This window comes from Myiozetetes cayanensis, unplaced genomic scaffold (assembly GCF_022539395.1).
Source record: "Myiozetetes cayanensis isolate MyiCay16 unplaced genomic scaffold, myiCay2020 scf6-25, whole genome shotgun sequence".
In the NCBI taxonomy this organism is placed as follows: Eukaryota; Metazoa; Chordata; class Aves; order Passeriformes; family Tyrannidae; genus Myiozetetes; species Myiozetetes cayanensis.
Genome location: NW_026087853.1, coordinates 55,211,214 through 55,229,510, shown reverse-complemented (window position 1 = coordinate 55,229,510; position 18,297 = coordinate 55,211,214). Strand labels below are relative to the sequence as shown.

Genomic DNA, 18,297 nt, shown 5'->3' with positions numbered 1-18,297 from the left:
CAGGCTCTCCCCTTTGCTGCTCGTCAGGGTCTCCTCAAGTCACCTCTGGGGTGTTGGCAGCCACAGGATTGACTGGGCCAGGCTGCACTGGGGCTTTTGCATGGATTTACAGCAGAGGACAGATGTGTAATGTTGATCTGGTAAGTGCTGGATTGGTTAATAAAATAATCCCTGTGAGCACCAGGGCAGAGAGGCCGGTGGTGTCATCCCTGAATCCCTGACCTACCACAATGGGACCAGCTGGACGGAGTTTGGAGCCACCTGAGCTAGTGGAAGGTGTCCCTGCCCATGGAGGGGCTTGGAATGAGATGGCCTTTCAGGTCCTTTCCAACCCAAACCATTCTGAGATTCTGTGTCTGTGGATCTTTCTGCTGCAGCCACAGGGCAGCTCAGTCAGGGAATGATGGATGTTTTCTTGTCTCTTCTTTGGGAGTAACTCAGTGAAATGCTGCTCCAGCTGCTGGGGGTGTCAGGGACTTGTGGAATAGAGCTGGATGCCAGCAGCACCCCTGGGTGCGGGAAGCCGGGGTCGGGGCTCACTGGGACACGGCTGTGCCTGGAAAAGCCATGATGGGATAGAGGACTGGCAGGAGGGAAGCTGGGAAAAGCGGGCCAAAGCCAAAATCCAGGTCTGCTCCCCCTGAAAACAGGCGAGGAGGAGGGTCAGAGCGTGGCTAGGGACATGGGATGGTCATGGTGTGTGGCTCTGGCCGGGAGGAGTATGCTTCTCCCCCGGGCTCTCCACTTTGCTCCTCAGGCATCTTTTGGATCCTAAAGTGTCCGAGTTGGTTTTTTCTTTCAGTTCCTCCTTCCCGGGGTGTGGGGCAGAGCTGGGACCTCCGCGCTCCCGCCGCGGGCACTGAGCTGAGCTGGGCAAGCACCTGCATGCAGAGGTTTAAACATTTTTCTAACTTCTTCTTTTTTTTTTTTTTTTTTTTTTTTTTTTTAAGGGGAAAAAAAGCGATTTCCTTCCTTCTCCCTCGGTTGGGCAACTTCCGTCCTTCCCTGGAACTGCCTCTCTCCGCCTGCCCGGCCAGGGCTCAGCTCAGCCCCGGAAGGCAAGACCCACCTCCTTGCTTCCCCACCCTTGGGCTTGGGCTGGGTTGGGGTTTTCAACTTTCCTGAAGGCAGGATTTTCCTCCCAGTTCAGTCTCAGTGAGGAAACCCAGCTGAGCCTGAAAGCTCCTGCATCTGGCTGCTGTCAGGGAGGGATCTGGGGGCCTCCCCTGACCCAGTGTTACCCCGGCTGGATTCCTACCTCTGCCCAGAGTCTCTCAGAGCCTCATTTCATCATTTCTGTGTTAGTCCAGTGCCCAGCACTGCCAGGAGCCAGCTGCAGCTCCCTTTTGTCAGGTGCTGTTTACACGTTTCTATATCTGTACGTATCTTTAGTCTCTAATTTTATATATATTTGGAACAAATATATTTGTAAATCTATCAGTGAAAGAGAAAGCTCCTGCCCCGGGAAGCTGAGCTGGAGATGCAGGAGTGAGAGGGAACAGAGAGTGGCAGTGAGCTGGGAAAGGGGGAAACTCAGGAGACATGGAGTGTTTCAAAGTGACGTGGAACAACACTGGGGAGGAAGAGGGGGCCAGAAGAGGAAGGCGGTTGTGTGTACTGGGAGAAACTGGTGCAATCCCATCACAGAGAGGGTAGCAGAAGAGGAAGAGGAGGAAACTTGAGAAGTGATGAAGCCCGTGAGCCTGCGGGGTTTAGGGGAGCTGGAGGAGATGCTGAGATGGGGCGAAGGGGTGGAGAGGGAGCTGGGATGGAGGAAAACCGCTGGGGACGATCAGAGGTGACACTAAAAGGGACGGGAGAGGGACGAGGGCAGGTGAGCAGCACCTTTGTGACGGCCAGGGTGTGTCCCGGGGGGTGCCGGGCGCTTTGTCCCCTCAACCCCTGTCCCCGCCGTGCTCTGCAGGTGGGGTTGGCAGTGATGGCCGAGGGGGACCCCGCGGTGTTCACGGCCCCGGCGCTGCCCGCGGACCCGCGGCTGCTGCCCACGGTGACCAACGCCTACCTGGGCACCCGCGTGTTCCGCGACATCCTGCACGTGGGCGGCGTGTACAGCGGGGCCGCGGGGGACACCCACCGCGCCGACGTCCCCAGCCCCCTCAGCGTGCGCATGGCCCTGCCTGGCACGGACAGCCCCGCCCAGACCTTCGCCCTGAACACCCGGACAGGTGAGCTGGGAGCGGGGAAGGATCTCCCCGTCCCGATTCTGCCGCGCAGACCCTCCCCCCAGGCTCCTTCCCTACCCTGTCCCAGAGGTTAAATTCTCCCTTCCGTGCAGTCACCTCTGCTTGTTCTCTGTTCACCTCAGGGTGTTGCTCTTCTGAAACAGCTGGAAAAATTCCCCTTTCATGTAATAGGTTTCATTCATGAGCCCCTTTCACGTGTAAGTAATATAACAATAAAATAAGTAATTTTCAGGCTGTAGCTCAATCCCTGCTGGGGACAGGCTTAGCAAATTGGGATAAAATGTTTAATGGCACAAACCATCCCTCAGCAGCTTGGCTAGGCTCAGTGTCAGAAGTGCTGTCTGGTCAACAGCTGGATCTGGACCTGGAAAAGGCCAGCAGGAACCAGGAGACAGGGAAGAGGTAGGAATCTGGGAAAGAACACCAGGACCTGGGGGTGCCAAAGGCTCTCACTATACTTACAGGGACCTTCAGCCACACAATTGAGTCCCCTGGTTATGTGGCCACCCAGCAGCTCTACGCCCACCACTCTCTGGTCCACCTGATGGCCTTCAGCGTCACCATCCAGCGCTTGGATCGCTCTACAGAGCCCATCACCATCCAGCTCCAGACCTCGTTTGTGCCACAGAGCCAGGACCTGGACCTGACCCCAGGGCCAGACTTCCAGGGAGCACAGTGAGTCTGGGGGATGGGGGTCCCTGCCTTGAGCCCACCCTCTGTGGGCTGTGGCACATTGCCCACTCTCCCCTGGAGACTAAACTGCAGAAGTAAGGCTGGAGCTGGGCTGGAATGGTGGGTGGTTTGAGGCTGGACAGGTGAGGGATGTGGGGCTGGATTGGTGTGTGGCTTGGAGGCTTTTGCACATCAGCTTTTCCCTGGAAGGTGTATAAACCACACCCCCCCCAAATTAAGCATAGAAACATTTTTAGTAGTTGCAACTTCAGAATTAGCCCTTACACTGATGTGTAAGAGCAACAAAGGCCCCAGGGGTCAGATGTGATTCCAAAGAAGTGGAGAAGATGGGGAGTTTGGAGGAGATTGTTGCCCGTGACAAGAACACAAACCAACAGAGTGTCAGTTTATGCGGTGCTTTATTCAGGGCCCGGGAAACCTGAGGACTAACGTCCCAAGTCAGGATTCCAAAGACCCTCATGTCGACTACATCTTTTATACCTTTTAACAAACAAAGCTACGTGATTGGCTCACACATCAAAGCAAATATACCAGTTATACATAAACTTACATATATCATCCTGAGTACAATCAACCGTTACCTCTCCCCTCTAACACATTGTGTAACTGACTCCCACCACCAGACTACATCCTATTTCTAGTTACAAATCATCTTGTACCGGTTCTGCATGCTTGACTTAATCCTTTTACTATTGTTTCTTCTGATTAGCACATTCTTAACTCATAAGTCCCAGGTGTTGCTGGCAGGGCCTCTTTCAGGCCTACCCTGCAAAGCAAACCTTTGACCAAACTACTACTAGTGCTGTAATCACTGCAACAAGATGACCTTTAGAACTAGATTCCTGGGACTGGAGACCATTTGCTGTGGCTTTGCACTGACAGAAGTCAGGGTTAGATGGGATATTGGGAAGAAATCCTCCCTGTGAGGGTGGGGAGGCCCTGGCACAGGTTGCTCAGAGAAGCTGTGGCTGCCCCATCCCTGGAAGTGTCCAAGGCTGGGCTTGGAGCAACCTGGGATAGTGGAAGGTGTTCCTGCCCATGGCAGGGAGTGGCACTGGATGGGCTTTAAGGTACCTTTCAACCCAAACCATTCTGGGATTCTCTGATGAATCTCAGCATCCTGCACACTGGGGATGGGGCAGCAGCGGAGCTGAAGTGTGGGGATCAGGGAGCTTCCATCTGGGAATGGAGCCTGCCGCCTTGGAGGCCCCTCTGGGTGTTGGATATGCATGGAGTCCTCCCTGCCCCACCACTCTGTGTCTCCCACAGCTACATCTATGGGCAGACACTGGTTCCCGAGGTGGAGGGAGGACCCCGACCCACTGTTCACATGCTCTGGACGCCCATCCCACCCTCCCTGATGCTGGGTGGGGAGGAGCAGGAGCGCTGCTGGGAGTTCCTGACAGCCGTGGCGGGGAGCGAGGAGGAGGCCAAGCGGAGCTACGTGCAGGGGCTGTCCCTGGTGGCGGCGGGGGCCCTGCACCGCTCCCACACCCGCGCCTGGGCCGCGCTGCGACGGGACTTCTCCGTGCAGCTGGACGGGCCCCTCGCCCTGCAGCAGGCCCTCCACGGCTGCCTCTACTACCTGCTGAGTGCCCTCCCGCCCCAGGGCAGCCCAGGATTTGTCTTCCATGGCATCAGCCCTGGCGGCTTGTCCAATGGAACCCGGGGGGAGGACTACTGGGGACACATCTTCTGGGACCAGGTGAGTGGGGGCCCTGCTGGCTGGTAACCTGGGGGCTTGGCACAGTGGCTGGGATGGAGAAGATGCCATCATTCCGTTGGCTTGGGGAAAACTCCATCCTTCCATTGGGATGGAAAAGACTAATAAGGATGCTGAAGACTATCCTTTAATAGGGATGCAGAACACTCCATCCTTCCACTGAAGGGTGAAGGTGGCGGGGAGCCTTCGGGTGCCCCACCAGCCAATCCCACCTCCTTGCCTTGCAGGACACCTGGATGTTCCCCAACATCCTGCTGCTTTACCCTGAAGCTGCCCGAGCCATCCTGGAGTACCGGATCCGCACACTGGAAGGAGCCGTGTGCAACGCGCAGGAACAAGGCTACAAGGTGAGGCAGGGACACTGTCCTGAGGGCATGTCACCAGCCCCTTGTCCCCAGGAGGGGAGCCCCTCAAGGCGATGTGCTCAGAGGTGTTTTCTCCTGGCAGGGAGCCAAGTTCCCGTGGGAGAGCGCAGCCACTGGCCGTGAAGTCTGCCCCGAGGAGATCTACGGGGCCCAAGAGATCCACGTCACCGGGGATGTCCTGGTGGCCTTTGAGCAGTATTACTACACCACACAGGTAAAGGGAGTTTGTACCACCTGGGTGGCCCAGTGGCAGGGCCCACAGGACACGTGGTGACTGTCACTGTCCCTTCCCAGAGGAATTCTGCTCTGTCTGCTGTGCAGGGTCCCTCCCTCAGCCTTGCCTCCAACGTCCTTGCTTCTGTGGGTGTCTCAGCACCCTGTTGGCTCAATCCAGGCCAGTTTTCTGACTTTCCCTCCTGTCTCCTCCATCTCCTCAGAGCCCCTGTGACCTCCTGCTGATTTGGGGTCTGGTGGAGTGTCCCTCATGCCCCTGTTTTTCTCTGGCTTTGGCTCCCCCAGGACCAGAAGCTGTTCCGTGAGGATGGGGGCTGGGAGCTGGTGGAAGCCGTAGCTCAGTACTGGTGCAGCAGGATGGTGTGGAGTGAGGAGGAGCAGCTCTACCACATCAGAGGTACCTGTGCCATGGGAAGGGGGTGGAAAGCAGAGGTTCAGAGCCACCTGGTCTAGTGGAAGGTGTCCCTGCCCATGGCAGGGGTGCGGAACTGGATGAGTTTTAAGGCCCCTCCCAACACAATCTACCCTGGGATTCCATGACTTGAAGACTCCCTTGCCTGTGAAGTGCGGGGAGATGCCCTCAGGATGAGGTACCTACACTCATCAGCCAAAGCTGTAACCCAGGTTGTTCCTCCTTCACCACCAGCACCACGAATGTTCTCTATTGAGCATCCCACCAAGACCATGTGGGATCCTGCCAGAGGACGGGCAGGCAGGAGAGTCCCCTTTCTCCAGCCATGTCCCTGAGCAGGGGCCCAGGACCCCTGGGTGTGCTGATGTATGAGGTGTCCCCTCCTGTCCCCCCAGGTGTCATGCCCCCAGACGAGTATCACCGCCAGGTCGATAACTCTGCTTACACCAACGCCGTGGCCCGGCGCAGGTAACGTGTAGAATGTCTCCTGGAATCATTGCCGGGCTCTCTGCCCCCTAGAAACACTGTCTAGCTCTCTGCTTCCTGGAAGCACTGCCTGGCTGTCTTCTCTCCCACTCTGCAGGGACGGGAGGCAGTGGGGCTCCCGAGGGGATGGTCGTTCCGTCTCCTCACATCCCTCTCCCTGTCACCTCCCTGCAGTCAGAGGAAGGAGTAGGTGGGGCCATGGCCACTCTTCAGGTGCCCATGAGAGACTGAGAGGGATCTCCCTTCACAGTGGGGCTTATCCCTCTGCATTCCATGAGATGTCTGTGCAATTAGCCAGCTGGAGACACCCGCAGCCGGAGGAACGGGCTCCTGGCTTCATGACAGAAGGTGTTACCCCCGGCTCAATCTCTGACCCCTGTTCTTCCACAATAGCTTCTTCTGCAGCTCAGTCATCTCCCTCTGTCCTCTTTCTCCTCCCATTGTCACCCATCCCTGACATAAACCACTGTTTCTCCCTTTTTCCAGCTTAAACTTTGCCGCTGAAGTTGCTCGGGATCTGCTGCTCCCAGTGCCAGAGGAGTGGGAGGACTGTGCCAGGAAAATCAAAATGCCATTTGATGCACAGAGGAAATACCACCCTGAGTATGATGGCTACAGCCCAGGTGAGCAGGGAGGCAGGGCCAGCCCTTGGAGACAGCCGTGGGTCACACTTTTGATCCTGGAAGGAGCAGGACTCTGACTGGTTCAGACTTGGGAATGGTGAAAGAAGAGTTCCCGCCGCTTCCCAAGTGAGGAGAGCCCGTGGTCCAACCAGCCCCTTGGGCCACCATTCCCAGGCAGTGCCCACTGTCTGAATGGCCCCTCTCCCCAGGGGAGCCAGTGAAACAAGCTGACGTGGTCCTGCTCGGGTTCCCACTGATGCATCCCATGAGTGCTGAGGTCCGGAGGAACGACCTGGAGATGTATGAGCCTGTCACTGACCCAGCTGGGCCTGCCATGACCTGGGTAAGGAGAGGGCAGTGCCCAGGGTGGGATTCCCCCCGGGGGATGTTGTTTCCATCCAGGACAGTCGCTGCCAGACCCATCAGGCAGGATTCGTCAGACCTGCTTCAGAGCTCGAGGGAGGGCGGACGGCGCAGAGCCGGGATGTGTGCGGGGGGTGTTCACTCTGGGTGGGATGGAGGCAGTGGAGGTGCTGCTCTGCTGCACTGTCACCAGCAGCAGCGACAGACCCTTTGCCTCTCTGTCAGAGCATGTTTGCCGTGGGCTGGCTGGAGCTGAAGGAGATGCAGAGAGCCCAGAGCCAACTGCACAAGTGCTTCAGCAACATCACAGAGCCCTTCAAGGTGAGTGGCGGGCCTGCAAGTCCCTCTGGTTTGTGTCTCACCTGCTTCCAAGTAGGTGACACCCCATATGTGTGACAGGGACATTCAAACCCACAAAACTACCTGAAGTGTCCCAGATCAACTCCTGAGTTGTTTCTTTCTCTTGCTGGTGCAGATCTGGGTGGAGAACTCAGATGGTTCAGGAGCTGTGAACTTCCTGACAGGGATGGGTGGATTTCTGCAAGCCATCCTCTTTGGCTACACAGGGTTCAGGTGAGGCCTGTTGTGTCACATTTAATTCCTGCTTGTCCCTTAAAATGTCCCTGTTTGGTTGGAGCAAGATTGGGAACAGGTGAGAGACTCAATCTGGGTCACATTTGGGAAGTAAAATGCTATTCCCTAAGTCTGTTCTCTGGCTCAGCTGCAACATCATCCTGCCTCCTTCGGACAGGGTGAGGAAACACCTTCTGTAACATCATCTTTTCTCTGTTCGATGGGGTGAGGAAACACCTTCTACAGCCCCCTCTGTGGCCCCTTGTACACACATGTCTCTGGGAGCCTCCGTGGAGGGAAGTGCTGAGCAGGCATTGCCTCAGCTTTAAAATATCTCGGGAAAACAGGGAGCTGTTCATATAATTTCAGAGCTGTGTCTCGTATCTGGTGGTTTCCACCCTGGAGCCATTGCCTCTTAAACCTATTCTTGGTTTAACTGAGGCTGGATCAAGCCTTTTGATTACCAGTGAAAACTTCCAGCACTAACTACGTGTTTTTACTCCATGTGTGTGGCCAGAGGTGCTGGGTAACCCACCCATTCCTTGGTGGAGCTGGGTGTGAGCTGCCGTATTCCCAGCTGGAAAACCCACCCATTCCTTGGTGGAGCTGGGTGTGAGCTCCCATATTCCCAGCTGGAAACCTCAGCCTCTGCTCTGGCCGAGCTGGGAGGTCTCCAGGCACCCGGGGTGTGTCGGGTCGGGCCCCTCGTGGGACAGGCACAAGCCATGGGCTTTGGGGCTCTGGCCAAATTTCCAGAGATTGGGATGACACTGTGCAGCCCTAGGGACCCTGCTCCTGCCTTTCCCACAATAGGGCACAGATCCTGCCTGGCACTGGGGCTCTCCAGGCTCTCGAGCCTCCCTCGAGCCCTCTCCAGTCCCTCTCAACATTCTGGAGTTGATGGTCAAGAGCTCTCATGTGCCAAGATTTGGGTCGGAGACAACAGTGACCGTTGTTTTTCCTCATCCAGAGCCAACACCCACACAGGCTGTTTGGCTTTGAATCAGGGCTGGAGGAAGTGTAAGGCTGTTTGCTCCATTATCTCTAGAGAAGGAGCATGAACAGCTGTGCTTCCAGCCCTCCAAACCGCAGAAGTGGGAGCTGAGGTGGGTGTCTGGAACTGAGCTGCCCCAGAAGAAAAGAATAATATATTTTTGTCCTTTTTTTTTAATTAAGAAAAGTATAAAATCCAACCTTAAGGAAAACCCAGGCCCAGGCTGTGGAACTGGAGAGGAACCGGAGTGTCTTTGGATGCTAGGCTGTGAAATTATGGCCTCTGTAGCTCCTCACCAGATGCTCCATCAGTGTGTTCAGGGTTTGCCCAGAGATCCTTGGATGTACTGAGGATACTTTCAGACTCCTCCAGAGTGCACAAGGTGGCCATGCCTGGAGAGGTGGCCACACCTCAGAGGTTGTTCATCCATGGCTCCTGCTGTTCCCACCCTGACAGGCTCCTGCCTTTCCAGGATCACGAGGTCTGGCCTCCGCTTTAATCCTGCCTTTCCCCACGACATCACCAAGCTGAAACTCTCTGGCATCTCCTACTTGGGCAACAAACTGGATTTCACCATCACCACAGCAGAGATCAGCATGGAAGTGACTGAGACCTCCAGGGACCCTCTGGCATCTCCCCTGGAGGCAGTGCTGGAGTCGGGGCACCGCTTTCCCCTGCGGAAGGGTACGGCAGCAGCACCCAGCTCCGCTCCCTGAGACAAAGAATTTGGGGAGAGACCATTCCCATATCTCACACAGGGGTGTTTTTGTTGCAGGGCAGAGTGTCTCCTTCCCCACAGTGCCCGGCTGGATTCAGAAGTCACCCTCCAGGACCCCCTAAGCCTTGGCTGATCCAGGTTTTGCCAGCTGGACCAGCAGACCCAGGATGCTGAGAAAGGGGGAAGGTAACAGTGGGCAGAGCGGGGGGTCCCAGGCTGTGCCATGAACCCTTGGCCCCCCAGGACTGAGTGTACCACCTGTCCTTGTGTTCCTGGGAAGGAGGGATGTCCACAGAGCAGTGACCATGGCAGGGGGTCAACATGTCTGTTCTGGGGCCACTGAGCCCCAGAATCCCCTTCACACACCTCCAGGTTCTCTCACTTGGCACAGGAGATGAAATCAAGCCTGAAAATGACAATTTCAGATGAGTTTTCTAAACACCCAGGAGTTTTTTATGCTCTCCGTATCTGCATTTGTAAGGAAGCCCCTTCCTGAATGGATCTGTGACCCTAAATCCAATATGTACTGGCCTGGTCCTTGCCTTCCCCTCACGTTGCTCTGTGGGCTCAAAGGGTTGTGGAGCCTCAGCCACTGCTGCTTCACCAGATGAGTGGTGTTTTGGCACTGATATTAGTCCAAAATACACAGCCAAAAGCCTTTTAGCCCTGTGTGGGCAGCACAGATCTCTTTTCCTGTTGAGTTATTTGGTGTGTAACATCCCTACTGTGTTTTCAAACCCCTCATCTACATTATTCCCGCTCTTGTCAAGCAGCTTCGGAGTTAAATCTTTTCTAACTTGGCGTCTGAAGAGCTGCAGGAAGCCTGGACATCAGTGATTCATGATGTTATCATGTCAGATGGTGACATGGGGCAGTGTTGTTCCAGGCCTGAGCAGCCTCGGGGAGAGCAAAATGCTGCTGTGGGTTTGCTCAGGGCATTTTTGGTGTCCCAGAAACCCCAAGGAAGGGCTGTGCCTGTACAGGGGAGTCATGGTGCCCCACAGCATCCTCCCTCCTGCCTCCCCGTGGCTGGGGCTCAGTGCAGAACAGCCCTGGGTGGAAGCAGGGAATGCCGAAGGCGTTCCCTGCCCCGCGGGGTCTGTCCTCGCCAAACCAACCCCAGGAATCTTGGCGGCGTTTACACAAAGGCCCGCGGCCGCTCCCTGCCCCGCGGCATCTGGGAATGCTTAGGGGAGGAGCAGGGACGCTCATGCCGTGTAATTACTCGGGCTCTGCTCTGGCCTCATCAGAGCTACCAGCCCCTAATTAGCTGCAGCTCTTGGCAGGACAAAGGGACACACCGTCCCCTCCCTCCGGTTCCAGCCCGGAGAGCTGCACCCGGACTGGGATTTGGATGGGGCTGGGATGAAGCCCCACACTGAGCCAGGTCTAATCATAGCAGTAAAGGGGGTTTAACAGCAAAAAAAGTGATCCTTTAGTCCCCTTTAGCCAAAATGAGCCGTCTCCATCCCAGGGAGGGACAGCAGGGAGCAGTGGGGGTGCGTCCCACACTCACCCACCCCGTCCTGGACAGGGACCTGCTGGGGATGTCTGTGTTGCTGCAATGAGTTTGAGGGTCTCAGCTCCCACTGGGAGGGTGACACACCATTTGCTGCAGCCTGTCCCCAAGGAGCTTCTCTGCTCCCTCTTCTCCTCGGCCCCGGGGGTCCCGGTGGGCAGTGGTCGTGGGGATTGTGGCATCTCCTGGCTGCAAGGAGCCCGGGTGGAGCCAAAATCCTTGTTTATGTTTTTATTCCTTTGGCGTCCCCCTTGCCCTCCCACCCTTCCACAGGCAGAAACTCATATTGTGTGTGAAATGTTTAATGGTTTAAATAGTGATCACGGAATCTGGAGGGAGGCTGAGCTCCACAGGGGATAACGGGAGATAAAAAAAACCCACAGGATAAATGAAAATAACTGCTCTGCCCCCCAAAGCATGGTGGGGAGCGGGGTCAGGCCAGGCAGGGAGGGGTCACAGTGGTGGGAGAGAAGCCCCCGAGGCTGCCCCCTAACCCGGTAGGTGTCAGAGCTGGTGGTCGTGGCCTGGAGTGGCAGAGAGGGGCGGTGGCCTTTTTTGGGGGAGCCACCAGGGACGCGAAGGAGGTTCCACAAGCCCTTTACCCCGCCCCCCTTACTGGTCCTCGTCATCGCTCCCACTGAGCTGGTAAGTGAAGAAGCCGACGGACTCCTGGGCAAGCTTGGAGAGATGGATGACGCCGGTGACGACGAGGGCGACGAGCAGGAGTGGCAGCACCACGCTGCCCGCCGTGGCCAGGGCGTTGTAGCACCGGGCCTTGGAGCTGAAGTGCCGAGCGGCTTCCACGTCCCCAGACACCTTCCGGTCCCGCGCCTGCAATGGGAGGACAGACCTCTCCTGCAGCCCCTTCTCTCAGCCCCCTTCCCCTCAACCCACTTCCAGCAGCCGCCTTCTGCAACCCCTTTCTCTCAGCCCCCTTCCTGTAGCCTCCTCCTGTGCCTCTCCCAGCCTCACTCCAGGGATTTGGCCCCCTTGCAGCCCCCTTGCATCCATCCGTCCGTCCATCCATCTGTCCCAGGCTGCCCCTGCTCCACACACTCCCGTTCCCCTCGGGCCCCACTTCTTTTGCCTTTGGGATTTTCCTTCCTGCTTCTTCCAGAGCCTCACTGGCACCAGCTCCTTCTTGCCCCCATCTTTCTGTTCTAGTCTACTCCAGCTGGAGCTGGGATTTACCCTCCTGCTTCCTCCAGAGCCTCACTGGCTCCAGCCCCCATCTTTCCACCCTGGTTCAGTCCAGCTGGAGCTGCTCCTGCCAAAGGGCTGGGCCGGGAGGCTGGGGGCATCACAGCCCCCACGGCACTTTGTGGGATGAAGCAGCTGGTCTTTGGAGTGTGGGCAGGGGGCTGTGGTTATCCAGGGGGTCCCACAACGTCCATAAATAGGTGGCAGGAACACAGCAGGGAGGATTCACCAGTTGCCAGTGTCACCTGCCTCTGGAGCGTGTTGGGCTCCGTCCCCCCCACGCCACCCCGCCCAGAGTTATCCCAGGTGCTCTGTGCCTCCTCGGCAATCCCTCCCTTGACATCCACGTGGCGAGGGATTCCCAGAGACCCCAAGCGCTCCGGTCCTGCCGAGTGCCAGTACCTTGACGGCGAAGGCGAGCGCCACGAAGCCCAGGCAGCAGAAATTCATGTAGAGGGTGTTGAAGATGGCCCAGACGAGGTGGTCGCGGGGTGTGGGGGCGGCAGGAGGTGGTCCCCGCTTGCGGGGCGGCTCGTCCTCCCGCGGGTACGAGGTGTCCATAGCCACGGAGAGGGGCGCTCGGGGCTCCAGCAGCCTGGCAGGGGAGCACGGCCGGGCACCCCTTATATAGCCCTACTCCGCTAAATATAAACCCGGGAAATTACAGCTCTGCGGGATGTGGTTGTCCAACAGGCCAGGCTGGGAGAAGCGCTGGGATGGTGAGCCTGGGAAGGCTTTTTATAGCCAGTTTTCCCGCCTGTGATGAGGAGCGTGGATGGCTCCAGCGTGGGCACTGTGTGGTGATGGAGCCACGAGGTGACTCTGACACCGTCTGAGGGTCATCCCAAGACAGACCCCCGGTACCAGGACCCCACGGCGCTGACACCGGTACTTCCCACCCCTCCAAACCTCCAGGTGAGCTGGGCAGGGCAGACCCCTCCTTGGCAGCACCTTTGGGCCACCGGGTGGATGAAATGGCAAGTTAATAGGGAAAGGTGGAAGGGCTGCATCCACGGGGCTCCCTGGCGGTGGAGTGGGGGGGGACGGGGCTGCAGGGTGGAAGGGGCGGGGGGCAGCCAAAAACACGGAGGGTTTTTAATTTCCTTTTTTTGCCACACTTGAGATTTTGGAAAGGAACTTCCTTGGGATCTGGGCTGGAAACACTCTGCCCTGCGGCGGGATGGAGGCAGGGCAAGGAGGAGGAGGAAGAGGAGGAGGAGAAGGAGAAGAAGGAGGAGGAGGAAGAGAAGGAGGAAGGTCCCACGAAGACTTGCGAGGACCCTCTACTCTGTCCCGCGGTGAATGAGGCGACAACGAGGGGGTTTGGCAGGACGAGCTTTATTAGTGGCAGCAGGGACTGACAGGTGTGTCACAGGTGCCAGGAAGCGCAAGAGCAGAGAAAAGGGTGCGGGGACACCCGGGGGGCAGCAGCGAGGAGATGGGGGTTCACTCCCGTAACCCCCGCGCCCTGAGCGGGCACATTTGGGGGGCAGGAGGAGGGGGAGAAGTCCCCCGCGGGTAGGGGCCAGGCGGCAGTCAGGGGTTCCTGTATGCGATGCTGATGGTGATGATGGCAATGATGATGAAGATCACCAAGATGAGGGTTACCAGCACGGAACAGATGATGTTTGCCACCCTGGCGTGGGAGCCGTGACGCCGGGCACCCTCCAGGTCCCCCAGCAGCTTGCAGTCACGGGCCTGGGGGGTAAATGGTGGGCTCAGAATGAGGGGAACTGGTTGGGGGCCCTACCCGGCCCGGGGGAGGCTGCGGGGTTGTGCTGGGACCCCAGAGGTGTGTCACCCGGGGCAGGGGGTGAAGCCACAGGGCAATGCCTGTTCCTCCACCTGCCCCGCAGTTACGGCACTGGGGGGTGCAGGCTCGGGGGCTGGCACAGCACTGGGGGTCCCAGGGCAGGGTGGAATTAAGGGGTTGGAGATGGGAGACTAGATCTGGGGTCCAGGATGGGAGATGGAATCTGGGGACCGGAGTGGTGTCAGGGAGGGCTGGGTCCGGGGGACAGAACTGGGGAGTCCCGAGGTGAGGGAAAGGTCTGAGTCGGGCTGGGTCAGGGGCTCCCGAGTCGGGAAGGGGGTCGGGACATGTCGGGGGTCCCCAGCTGGGTTGGGTCAGGGATTCCCGAGTCAGGGCGGGGGTCGGGACACATCGGGGGTCTCCGGCTGGGTTGGGCGGTCCCGGGTCGGGGAGGGAGTCAGGACGTGTAGGGGATCCCGGGCTGGGCTCGCTCAGGGGGTTCCGAGTCGGGGAGGGGGTCGGAACGTGCCGGGGGTCCTGTGCCAGGCTCAGTCGCGGGGTCCTGGGAGGAGCTGGCCAAGGGTCGGTCTGCATGAGGTGTCCCGGGGCCGATCAGGGCTAGATGCAGGGTGTCGGATGCGGGTCCCTGGTCGCCCCCCTCACCTTGATGGAGTAGACGAGCGGGGGGAAGCCGAGGCAGCCCAGCCCGCCCACTGCGCACCACAGCAGCACGTTGAACAGCGACCAGAGCACATAGTCCCGGGGCGGCGGGTCCGCCCGGGGGCCGGGGGGAGCCGACCCCCAGCCGGGGGACTGCAGTGGGATGGACACGTCCGCCTGCCGGGGCTCCATGGCCGGGAATGAGCTCTTGGAACGGGAATGGAGCGCTCCCAGGGCGGGGGATTGACCCCGCACCGCCCAGCGCGGGGGGGGAGGGGGTGCTACACGGCCATCCGGGACCCCCTCCCCGCGTGGGCTGGGGGTGCAGGGCAGCTCTGGGATTCCGGGGGGGCTTAAAGGGACTCGAGAGCCTCGGAGGGGAACCTGGGGGCTTCAGAGGACCCTGTGAGGGTCCAGGGGACCTCAGTGACTCCAATGGCACTTGAGGACTTCCGGGGGGGGGAGGCTTAAAGGGTCTTGGGGGCTCTGAAACGACTTCGAGGAGATTTTGAGGGGTCTCCAAAGGACCTTGGGGACTCTGAGAGCACTTGGGGGAATCCAGGGGAGCTTGGGGACTTTGGGAGGATTCAAAGAGACTTTGGGGACTCCAAGGGAACTCTGGGGGACCTTATGGACTCTGAGGGGACTCAAGGGGATTTTGTGGACTCCGAGTGGAGTCTGTAGGACTTTGAGGTTGGAGTGGACAGACTGGAGGGATCTCTCCACGGCAGCCCGGTATGGTCACAGGCTGGAAGAAGGTTTTGCTGATGGCTGGTTTGGACTGGGAAAGGATTGATTTTTTATATGTTGGCTTGTATGGGGCTGCAGTCTGGGATTGTGCTGGAAGCTGTTGATAAAAACAGGGAGAAGGAGGAAGAGGGGATCTCAGAGCAATGGTCTGTGTTGTCCTAAGTCCCCATGGGATGTGCTGGGATTTGGGCAGGCCAGGGCTGGGGCCGGGCAGGCAGCAGGTCCCTGTTTGCAGCAAGGAGCCCATGTTTTCCGGGAATAAAACAGAGCAAAAAAGTGATTCACCGGGTGCTCATTGCCAGGGATCTTGCAACAAATACCCACTGTGTTTGTGAGTGGGATTTCTGACATCTTACGAATGCAGTGCCTTGGCAGGGGACCAAAGTTCTTGGGGAGAGGGAAAAACAGGGTTTTGTTCCCATCCTTGCAGGGGCCCCAGCCCCGAGGACCAGGGTCTGCCCAGGGCAAGGAGCACGAAGGGGAAGGGGGAAGCCAGGACAGCTGCATAGCTGAAGCTCTGCCAGATGGACCTGGGCCAAGATTTTCTGTGGTCCCCACATGGGTCACTCCGGCCAGCGCCGGGGTAGGACAGAGAGCGGCACATGTGGTGGCCGGAGGCGCGAGGATCGCTGCCCGCTTCCCTGCCCGCTTCCCTGCCAGCTCTCCCAGTGAGGGGATGGGGAGGGCTGGCACTCGCAAGCACAGCTCCCTTCCTACCCCCCTTTTTCCCCCTGCAGGATGTGGCTTCCACTGAGCACGGCTCCCCGCCCCCCCACGCCGCAGGATGGGGAGGGAATGGGGAGGTAACCGTGAGGAAACTGGTGTGCTGAGGTGAAGAGACTTTCACAGCGAAAGCAAAAGCCGTGCATGCCAGCAAGGCACATAATTTGTTCCCCGCTTTCCCATGGCAGCTGTTCCCAGGACGGCTGGGCTCCTGTCTGTAAACCATACCAGTATCCCAGATCACCTCGCTGCAGGTGAGAGCAGTGGAATCCAGCCCCGGGACACCTGCAGCACAGCCATTCGGGATGGAGCCACAGCACCCACCGCCCCCTAACCTCTGGGAGCCTCTCCAGCCCCGCTGTCCCGCACAGTCACATTCCAGTTCATCCCGCTCAAAGCCCTTGGCACATCCCGCCTCCCCTAGTCCAGCTGGTCCTCAGCTCTACTTGCTCCCAGCCCTTCCTGAGGGCCAGTGAGGACGGGGCACAGGTGAGGTTCTCCCCCCACCCTCGGGGTGACCCTCTGGGTGCAGTATCCGGGTTCATGGAGCTGGATGTGTCCTTGAGCATTGTTTCTGTGATGAGAGATAATTTCCCTCCCCACCGCCCAGGCACCTCTAAGGGCCAATGTTGTTTCTCAGCCAGCCACGCTGTGGTGGCAGGGACCTTAAGCCTTTTCCTGCCAACATAAAATCGAGCTGGGGCAAAAGTGAAAGAAATCTTTATTTGAACCAGGTTTTCTCCAAACAAGGTGCTTCTCCTGGGGATTGTTTTGAGTCAGCTGGGGCTTCAAACGCAGAGCAAAGCAGCAAAGAGGTCACAACCCTTTCGGGGGTGCTCAGGAGGGGTGTCCATCCCCAGGCACTTCCAGCGTCAGCAAGGGCTCAAGAACAGTTTTGAGCAAAGAGGAAAGCGGCACAGGACCCCAGTGGGCACCCTCTGGCCCTGAGGGGTGAGGGGAGCTCACTGCCCGTGGAGCAAGGAGTTGCTAAGTGTGGTATTGGTGGTAGTAGTAGGCTTTCACCACCAAGACCACGACGAGGATGACGATCACGGTGACGATGATGTTGAGTACCAGGGCCGTGATGTTCAGGCACTTGGCCGTGGAGCCGTAGCTCAGGGCCCCGCTGTGGTCACCCAGCAGTTTGCGGTCCCTGGACTGTGGGGAGGCAGAGGGGAGACTCAGTGGGGCTGAAGGGGCGGAGGGCTAAAGGCTGTAGGGGGGTGTGAGAGGGGCTGGAGATGCCACTCCTGGACTGAATCCCCCCAAAACACCAGGGGTACTCCAGGACATTGTCGGCCAGGGCTCCATGGAGAGGGGCTCTGTGGGTTCCATGGGGAACCCTCTGGTCTGGAGCTTGTGAGGTCCACTGGACACTCCTGAACTGAAGCTTTGAGAGGTCCATGGCTCTCCCTGGAGCCAGCCATTCTGTGGGCTCAGTGGAGTGGGCTCTGTGGGGTCCCCACGGCTGCCCCCTACCCCCAGCCTCCTCCCCCCGAGTCCCTCACCTTGACAGAGAAGAAGAACGCCAGGAGCCCGAGGCAGAAGATGTTGCCGTACAGGGCAGTGCAGAAGGACCAGACCAGGTGGTCTCGGGGAGGCAGCTGCTCCTCCTCCACCTGCACCGTCGTGCAGGTGCTCCGGGGCATCTCGTCCATGTTCATCCCCTCCGGCAGCATCTCGTAGGGCAGCAGCGACTGCTCCATCCGGGGGCACGTGCACACCGGCAGCGGCACAGGGGAAACCGTGTGGTCGAGGAGGAGGTGGCACTGGGGGAGGGCGGTCTCACAGGAGGCTGTTTCGTTTCCTCGAGCCTGAAGATTTGGCGGTAAAAGGCCGCCCTTCCGGACGTCCTAGTAAGGGTGGGAAGAATCCTGGACGCGTTTTTCTCGTCCCCTTCTTTATCCCTGTTCAATACCTCTTTCCTTGTTCCCTTCTTTGCCCCTTTCCTTACTCCTTTCCCCTCTACTTTCTTTGCCCCTTTCCTTACTCCTTTCCCCTCTACTTTCTTTGCCCCTTCATTTGCCCCCCTCTTTCCTTGTCTCCATCTTTACCTGTTCCTTGCCCCCTTTCTCCCTTACCCTGTTCTTTCTGTCCTCTTCGTTTCCCGTCCCGTTTTTTGCCCCCCTTTCCTTCTGTCCAACCTTTACCCCAATCTTTCCCCTTCTTTCTGTACCCTCTTTGCTCCTCCTCTTTCCTCGTCTCTATTTTGTCCCCGTCCTTGTCCTCTCCCAGATGGCCACCTGGGGACAACTCTGAGCGTTTTGGAGTGTGTGAATAACAGACCCTAAACAGGGTCCCCTC

At 58.3% G+C, this 18,297-nt stretch overlaps 4 protein-coding genes across 13 annotated transcripts; 1 reads left to right on the top strand and 3 right to left on the bottom strand.

Moving 5' to 3' along the window:
• The first annotated feature begins 1,212 nt into the window (after positions 1–1,212).
• Positions 1,213–13,452, top strand: PGGHG (protein-glucosylgalactosylhydroxylysine glucosidase). Of its 10 annotated transcripts, none has more exons than XR_007631566.1 (16): positions 1,213–1,353; positions 1,925–2,186; positions 2,669–2,879; positions 4,167–4,602; positions 4,848–4,967; positions 5,068–5,199; positions 5,505–5,616; positions 6,027–6,099; positions 6,604–6,740; positions 6,950–7,083; positions 7,329–7,424; positions 7,579–7,676; positions 9,143–9,354; positions 9,451–9,574; positions 12,801–13,022; positions 13,231–13,452. XR_007631566.1 is itself a non-coding variant. In XM_050336645.1 (14 exons), the coding sequence occupies exons 2-14, from the start codon at positions 1,940–1,942 to the stop codon at positions 9,519–9,521; spliced, it is 2,079 nt and encodes a 692-aa protein (XP_050192602.1). In that variant the 5' UTR covers positions 1,213–1,353; positions 1,925–1,939; the 3' UTR covers positions 9,522–10,141. The 10 variants fall into 10 exon arrangements, 6 of the variants coding, with proteins under 6 accessions (XP_050192602.1, XP_050192604.1, XP_050192605.1 ...); XR_007631568.1 differs by having other exon boundaries at positions 9,446–9,574; XR_007631567.1 differs by lacking the exons at positions 12,801–13,022; positions 13,231–13,452 and adding an exon at positions 9,761–10,141.
• LOC126651103 (interferon-induced transmembrane protein 5-like) lies at positions 11,520–12,668 on the bottom strand. The gene is made up of 2 exons (XM_050336652.1): positions 12,510–12,668; positions 11,520–11,738 (listed from the first exon to the last, which is right to left on the bottom strand). The coding sequence occupies exons 1-2, from the start codon at positions 12,666–12,668 to the stop codon at positions 11,520–11,522; spliced, it is 378 nt and encodes a 125-aa protein (XP_050192609.1).
• LOC126651105 (dispanin subfamily A member 2b-like) lies at positions 13,439–14,712 on the bottom strand. Its single transcript, XM_050336654.1, has 2 exons — positions 14,524–14,712; positions 13,439–13,805 (listed from the first exon to the last, which is right to left on the bottom strand). The coding sequence occupies exons 1-2, from the start codon at positions 14,710–14,712 to the stop codon at positions 13,644–13,646; spliced, it is 351 nt and encodes a 116-aa protein (XP_050192611.1). The 3' UTR covers positions 13,439–13,643.
• Positions 14,713–16,729: 2,017 nt separating this feature from the next.
• Positions 16,730–17,903, bottom strand: LOC126651104 (interferon-induced transmembrane protein 1-like). The gene is made up of 2 exons (XM_050336653.1): positions 17,502–17,903; positions 16,730–17,151 (listed from the first exon to the last, which is right to left on the bottom strand). The coding sequence occupies exons 1-2, from the start codon at positions 17,697–17,699 to the stop codon at positions 16,981–16,983; spliced, it is 369 nt and encodes a 122-aa protein (XP_050192610.1). The 5' UTR covers positions 17,700–17,903; the 3' UTR covers positions 16,730–16,980.
• Between the last annotated feature and the right edge of the window lie 394 nt (positions 17,904–18,297).

Coding starts and splice junctions, on each gene's coding strand:
- PGGHG (XM_050336645.1), top strand. CDS start 1,940: ATGGCCGAGGGGGACCCCGCGGTGTTCACGGCCCCGGCGCTGCCCGCG. Junction 5,200..5,504: donor AGTATTACTACACCACACAG/GTAAAGGGAGTT, acceptor TGGCTCCCCCAG/GACCAGAAGCTGTTCCGTGA. Junction 6,100..6,603: donor AACGCCGTGGCCCGGCGCAG/GTAACGTGTAGA, acceptor CCCTTTTTCCAG/CTTAAACTTTGCCGCTGAAG.
- LOC126651103 (XM_050336652.1), bottom strand. CDS start 12,668: ATGGACACCTCGTACCCGCGGGAGGACGAGCCGCCCCGCAAGCGGGGA. Junction 11,739..12,509: donor CGCTCGCCTTCGCCGTCAAG/GTACTGGCACTC, acceptor CTCCCATTGCAG/GCGCGGGACCGGAAGGTGTC.
- LOC126651105 (XM_050336654.1), bottom strand. CDS start 14,712: ATGGAGCCCCGGCAGGCGGACGTGTCCATCCCACTGCAGTCCCCCGGC. Junction 13,806..14,523: donor CGCTCGTCTACTCCATCAAG/GTGAGGGGGGCG, acceptor TTTACCCCCCAG/GCCCGTGACTGCAAGCTGCT.
- LOC126651104 (XM_050336653.1), bottom strand. CDS start 17,699: ATGGAGCAGTCGCTGCTGCCCTACGAGATGCTGCCGGAGGGGATGAAC. Junction 17,152..17,501: donor CGTTCTTCTTCTCTGTCAAG/GTGAGGGACTCG, acceptor GCCTCCCCACAG/TCCAGGGACCGCAAACTGCT.